This window comes from Mandrillus leucophaeus, unplaced genomic scaffold, assembly GCF_000951045.1.
Source record: "Mandrillus leucophaeus isolate KB7577 unplaced genomic scaffold, Mleu.le_1.0 Scaffold914, whole genome shotgun sequence".
NCBI classification, from domain to species: domain Eukaryota; kingdom Metazoa; phylum Chordata; class Mammalia; order Primates; family Cercopithecidae; genus Mandrillus; species Mandrillus leucophaeus.
The window spans coordinates 182,631-189,556 of record NW_012109964.1 but is presented as its reverse complement, the minus strand read 5'-3'; the positions used below and the strand labels follow the sequence as shown (position 1 = coordinate 189,556).

The following is a 6,926-nucleotide window of genomic DNA, read 5'->3' as shown; positions in this document are numbered from 1 at the left end:
ACCCGACCCACGGGCCCATTGTGCGCCAGCCCGCGGCGGCCAGGACCATGTGGGTGAACCCCGAGGAGGTGTTGCTGGCCAACGCGCTGTGGATCACCGAGAGGGCCAACCCATACTTCATCCTACAGCGGAGGAAGGGCCACGCCGGAGATGGAGGTGGCGGCGGCGGACTGGCGGGTAAGGACCCTGGCCGATCCCTGCAGGAGGGGAGTCGGGAGCGCTGCGGCGCCGCCCGCGGCCCTGGGCTGCAGGCTCAGGAGACGCCGCCCGGTCCCCTGGGGCTGGGCGACTCGCCCTGCCTCGTTGTGTGCGAGGCTTGGAAAGTCGTGCTGTTCAGGTTGGGCAGAGATGCTTCTTTTTTGACTCTGTCAGGCTTTGGGGCCCTTAGCGTACTGAGCGTTCTTTAAGTGGATGATGTTGAGGAGAATGGAAAAGAGTGAGTCTGGGGCGGAGGGAATGTATTATCCCCTATAAATTGAATGCAGCATTCCCTTCCCCTCCCCCCCTTAAAAATACTGTTTTCCAAATGGAGAAGACGGAAGGAAGAAGGTTAATTTTTACTCCACTTTCTTTACTGGCAACAGCAGGATCAGGTGTAAAATGCTCTTTTGTTTCCAGGGAAGCGATCAGTAAGGAACTGATGTGGTCATTTCCTAGATGAGTTATGACCGAAGAGAATGAATAAGGAAACAGGAATTCTTTTGTTTCACCTGATTAGAAATAAAGCAAAGCAAGCTGTCTGGTTCTAGTAGTAAAAATAATTGGCTGTATAACTGCATTTTAACTATTTTGGCTCAATCACATCTTCCCTAAACCCCCTTCCTTCAAGGTATTATTGTAATTGTTGCTGAAGCCATATCATATCATTCAGGATAATAAGATCAGTTAGACCTATATCCAAAGTAGTGCCATATTCGAAATAATCTTGAACTCATACCATACTAGAGAAATTGGACCTTCTCCCTCTTTGCGTTATTTAGAACGAACAGAACTGGAATACTTTGTACAGTGAAAAAGTTAGTAGAAGAAATAGTAGAAGTTTCACTAGGAAGGAGACTGCAAAAAAGAGATGAACTTTGACCTCCTCAGAGTTGAGCATTTATCAACCTCATATATCACCTGGGGTTTGCACACTAGGTAAATTGTTGCTTTCAAATGCTGTGCTATGAAATAAAGATTCTTGATATATGTATTTACTTATAATTATATTTATAAACTAATTTTCTCAAGATTAAAATTTAAGTGTCATGTGGTACAATATATACTGGTATGTTTGAAGGATCTTGCTTCTACCAGAAAAGATAAATGTGCAGAGCTCCAGGCCCCATTCTGGAAATACTGACTAGTGATCTGATACCAGGATTTTCCAGTTCACTTTGTAGAAGTTATCTAACTTTAAATGTTAATGTGTAATTTACAGGTCTAATATTGGAGTCAGCCTACATTGTCCTTTTTTTTTTGAAACAGAGTCTTGCTCTGTTGCCCAGGCTGGAGTGCAGTGGTGCGATCTTGGCTCACTGCAACCTCCTCCTCCCAGGTTCAAGCGATTCTCCTGCCTCAGCCTCCTGAGTAGCTGGGACTACAGGCATGAACCACCATGCCCGGCTAATTTTTTTGTATTTTTAATAGAGACGAGGTTTCACCATGTTGAGCAGGCTGGTCTTGAACTCGTGATCTCAAATTAATTTGCCCACCTTGGCCTCCTGAAGTGCTGGGATTACAGGCGTGAGCCACCTCGCCAGGCCCACATAGTCCTTTAAGCCTAGGACAATAACATAGAGTAGATAATTTACTGTAGTAAAAAAGAACGTTTCCTTCTGCAGTTAACCCTCCTACACCTTGTAAACATTAAGCATTCATTTACCTGTATCATTTGCAATAGGATGTGAAAAATTCAGGGATTCAGAGCCTTCTTTTTCTGCTTAACATTTGTATTGTGTTCTTACTGGTTTGTAGAGCTATAACTGACTACAGTCCACTTGAAATCTCATCTTGTCATCAATGACTTATTTCACATAGGTAAAATTACATCTTGTAAATTGAGAAATCACAGCAATTACACTTATTAATGGAATCATTGAAATCATTGTCATGGAAAGATTAGCACAGAAAGCTGTAAAAAACAATGAGTCAAAGTTGAGGACACTTAGCATTTTTTAAAAATTAAGATATTCTGGATTCCTGATTCTAAGCAATATGTATAGGCATTGATGCAATGAAGTCCTTCTTCTATTGTGGATGCATTTGATTGATTTATTTAACTCCCTTTGACAGATTTCATACATATACATAAAATTACAGACATCAGATGCAAAGTGCAGCGATCTAGTACAAAGTGAACACTTGGCAACCAACACCAGGATTAAAAAAATAGAACACTGCTATTGTGCCAAAAGCCCCCTTGTGATTCTCAGCCAATCATTGTCACCTCCCCCAAAGATAAAAACTGTCCTCATGGTTTTTTTTGTAAATACTTCCTTGATTTTCTTTATAGGTTTTCCAAAGAACATATCCCTAAACTCTATATTTTGGTTTTGCCTTTTTTTTTTTTTTTTGGCAAGAAATGAAATGGAATTATAGAGTATGTATTCGTTTGTGTCTGGATTCTTTTGCTCAGCCTTGTGCATGTGATATTCATTTTGTTGCTGGTGGTTGTAATTCATTCATTTTTCTGTTCTGTGTAGAAAACTATGATATGAGTATACCACAATTTATTTATGTGTTTATCAACTGTATTGTTGGTGGACCATTGGATGGTCCATTTGGGGGCATTATGGATCATGTGGCTGTGGTCATTTTGGGACATGTTTCTTGGTGCCTGTGGGCATACATTTCTATTTGCTCTATAAACAGGAGAGGAATTGCTAGCTTATAATGTATTATCAACTTCAGTAGATGATACCAAACAGTTTTCCAGAGTAGTTGTACCAATATAATCCCACCAGCAGCATACGGAAGTTTCCCTTGTTCCATTATGTATCCTTGTCAACACTGTCAGTCTTTGTAATTTTAGCCATTGTTGTGGTTTTGGAGTAATGTCACATCGCAGGGTTAATTTGCTTTTTCCTGACTGATGAAGTTGAGCATTTTTCCATATGTTTTGCCATTTGGAATATTTTGAGATATGATTGTTCAAGTCTCTTGTTCATTTTTCAACTGGATTGTCTTTTTTCTTACTAACTTGCAGAAATTTAAAAAATATATTCTGGGTATGAGCCCACTGTTACATGTGTGGCAAAATCTTCATTTGTTCCTTACCTATTTACTCTGTAAAGGATGAACAGAGATTCTTAATTTTTAAAATTCCTTAAGTCCTTTTTAGATACCATTTCCTTTTAGATACCATTTCCTTTATGGTTAATATTTTATTGTGTTCTGTTCAATAAGTCTTTTCCTGCTCTGTGGTTATAAAGACATTCTTCTATATTCTAGAAATGTAACAGTTTTAACCCCCACCTTAACATGTATAGATCACTGGGAATTAATTTTTGCATATTGTGTGAAGTAGGGGTTAAGTATTGTATTTTAACTTTTTTGTGGACATTCATTTGCCGCAGCGTGATTTATTGGGAAGGCTATTCTGTCTTCACTGTTCTGTAGAGCTATGTTTGTCATAAATCAAGTACCCATATGTGTGGGTCTGTTTTGGGTTTTCTAGTCTATTTCTTTTGTTTATTAGTATATTCTTGCACCAACACCACACTGTAGTTTTAATTTTCTTTTAGATTCAGGGGTTACATGTGCAGTTACATGGGTAATTGTGTACTGTACTTTTATAGTAAGAGTTTATATGCAGTAGATAAAGTTCTATTATCTTGTTATTTGTTCTCTACAGGTTTCTTGACTATTCTTTAAGTACAATACAGATGCTCCTCTACTTACAGTGGAGTTATGTTTCAGTAAGTTGAAAATATTGATGCATTTTTTTAACTTAAAATAGCCTCAATTTACAGTGAGTTTATCCAGATGTGACCTGATTGTAAGTCAAGGAGCAAACCGAATTTGTATAGTTTCTGCATCATTATAAACTAAAAAAGAATTTGTAAGTCGAACCATTGTAAGTTGGGACCCATCTGTATTTTAGAATCAGCTTGCAAAGTCTCACCAAAACAAAACAACAGCAGCAACAAAGATGTTAAAACTATTGAGATTTTGATTGACATTACATTGAGTCTGTAAATAAATTTGGGCAAAATTTTTACTTTTCTAGTATCAAGTCTTCTGGTCCATGAACATGGTATATTCCTTTATTTATTTAGATCTTTAAAATTTTTTCTCAGTGTTTTATAGTGTTCTTTGTAGAGGTTTTAAGCTTCATTTATTATATTTATTCCTAGTTATTTCATATTTTTTTCACTCTGTTGTATATTCTGTCTTTTTAAAATTTTATTTTCTGCTTCTTTTTTGCTGGGATGTAGAAATATAGTTGTTTTATATATTCACCTGTATCCAGAATGTAGCTAACTTAAGAAATGAATTCTAGTAATTTATCTGTAAATTCTTTTTTTTTATTTCCTACATAGACAACCATATCACCTGCTAATATTGACAGTTTATTTCTTTTTTAATTCCTATGCTTTTAAAAATTGTTTTTGCCTTTCTTGACAGGCTAGGACCTCATATACAATTATGAATTGTTGTGGCAATTGTACGTACTCTTATCCCTTCCCAGGTCTTAAAAGAAAGACTTTCAACATTTGTTCATTGTTAAGTATGGTAATTTTTGTAAAATTTTTTGTTTCTTTTTTTTTTATTTTTGTTCTCATTTTATTTTGTTTTCATTTTATTTTATTTTGAGGAGTTCTTATTCCTAGTTTGCCAAGAGTTTTTTATTATATTTGGATGCTGAAGTTTTAAGAAATGCTTTTCCATTTTTATCAATGTAATCATGATTTTTCCTTTATCCTGTTAGTGTGGTAACTTATAGTAACTGATTTTCAAGTGTTTACCTGAACTTGCATTTATAAAGCAATCCTAATAATATAGCATTATAGCATTATAATTGTAATATATTCCTGGTGAATTGAGCATTTTATCATTATGAAATATTCACATATATTTCCAGAATTGCTTTTGTCTCATTCTTATGGTTGGAATAGATTTATTTGGTTAGTATTTTTATGGTATCTCTTTTTCATACTTTTACTTTCAACTCTTCTCTATCCTTATGTTTTAGATATGTCTTTTATAAATAGCAGATAGTTGATTTATTTCCTTTTTATAATGTTTAATAATTTAATTATTTTTTTATAAATAGAGATGGGGTCTCACTATATTGGCCAGGCTGGTCTCAAACTCCTGGCCTAAACCAATTCTCCTACCTTGACATCTCAAAGTGCTGGAATTACAGGTGTGAGCCCCCATACCCGGGCAGTTGACTTTTTCTTATTCAATTTTGAAATTTTTTCACTCTTAATTGTATTATTTAGTTAATGTCCATGTGACTTGGATTTAAATCTGCTCTTTTATTAAGTGTTTTATACTTTTTCTAGCTATCTTGTGTTCTTTTTATTTTGCCTTCCTTGCCTTTTGGTGGGATATGGGAATAATTTTTTTTAAGTTACAATTTTTGAGACTCTATTAGCTAGAAGTCCTATATTCATTTTATTATTCTTTAGTGGTTATTCTGGACATTACATATGCAGTTTTGACTCATCAAATTATATTGTTAACCAGTACTTTTTTTTTTAACCTTTTTTTTTTTTTAAAGGAAAGCCAGGGTCTCACTATGTTGCCCAGGCTGGTCTCAAACTCCTGGCTTCAAGTGATTCTCGTACCTCAGCTTCCCAAATTGCTGGGATTAGAGGTGTCAGTCACTGCACCTGGCCATTATTTTTTATTTTTTAAATTGACATGTTAAATCTTTTCTCATGTAATGCAAAGACCATGGAATACTTTAACTCCCCACCCCCAACTTACATACCATTTTTGTTGTAATAGTGTATTTTAATTCTTAACATATTTTCAACCCAAGGACATGCAGTTATTACTAATTTTAAAGCCTATATTCAGTTGGATCTCTACATGTTTACCATTTTTGTTTTACTTTCTTCTTCCCTCTCTGGTGGTTTTTCTGGAATCCGTTTTCCACTGCCAGGAAAAACATCCTTTACTCTTTCCATTAGTGAGGACCTGCTTGTCACAGCTTTTCTCAGTTTTTGTATGTCTCCAAATGTCTTCATTATGCTTTCTTTCTTGAAGGATATTTTTATTTTGAATGGTTGGCACTTAATATCTTTTTAAAAAGCGTGGTTGAGACATCATTTCTTTTGAGTTAAACTGTCACTCTGAATTGTTGTTCTTTTGTGGGTAATATGTCTTTTTTCTCTAACTCTTTTAGGGTTTTCTGTTTGACTTTGGTCTTCTGCAGTTTTAGTATGATCTAGATAATTTGTGGATGTTTAAAAATCCTGCTTAGGGGTAGTAGGTGTTCTTTAATATGTCTTTCCGTGGGTTAGTAGACTTCTTATCCACTGTCTCTTCAAATATTGCCTTTCTTTCATTCCCTCATCTCTCTTTCTGGCACTCCAATTACATATATGTTAGACATTCTCATCGTATCTTCTATGTCTGTTACCTTTTAAGTTTTACTTCATTTTGGCTACTTTTTTCTGATCTCTGTTCCAAGTTAATAACTATCTCCTTAACTGTATTTAATCTGTTCAGCCCAACCGCTTTTAATTATTTTTTTAAATCAAAAATTTCTATTTGATTCATTGTCTAATTTTCAGTTCTTACAATTCTCAATCTTATTTTTTTGTCTTTTTTGAGCAAGTATGGTTCTTGTAAGGCCTCAATTAACTTAAATATCTCAAGCTCTTATAAGCCTGTTCTATTGTCTGTTTTTCTCTCCTAGTTTTCATTCATGCTCTGATGTCATTTTTTATGTCTGGCTACTTTTGATTATGAACTGGACATTGTACTTC

General features: G+C 35.4%; 1 protein-coding gene across 1 annotated transcript in view; it reads left to right on the top strand.

Moving 5' to 3' along the window:
- The first annotated feature begins 6 nt into the window (after positions 1-6).
- The window catches only part of TBC1D9 (TBC1 domain family, member 9 (with GRAM domain)), a 149,704-nt gene continuing 142,784 nt past the window's right edge, over positions 7-6,926 (top strand). The window contains exon 1 of the mRNA XM_011969841.1: positions 7-177. Coding sequence (XP_011825231.1) covers positions 48-177 — 130 coding nt within the window. The 5' untranslated portion in view covers positions 7-47. The remainder of the gene's footprint in view (positions 178-6,926) is intronic.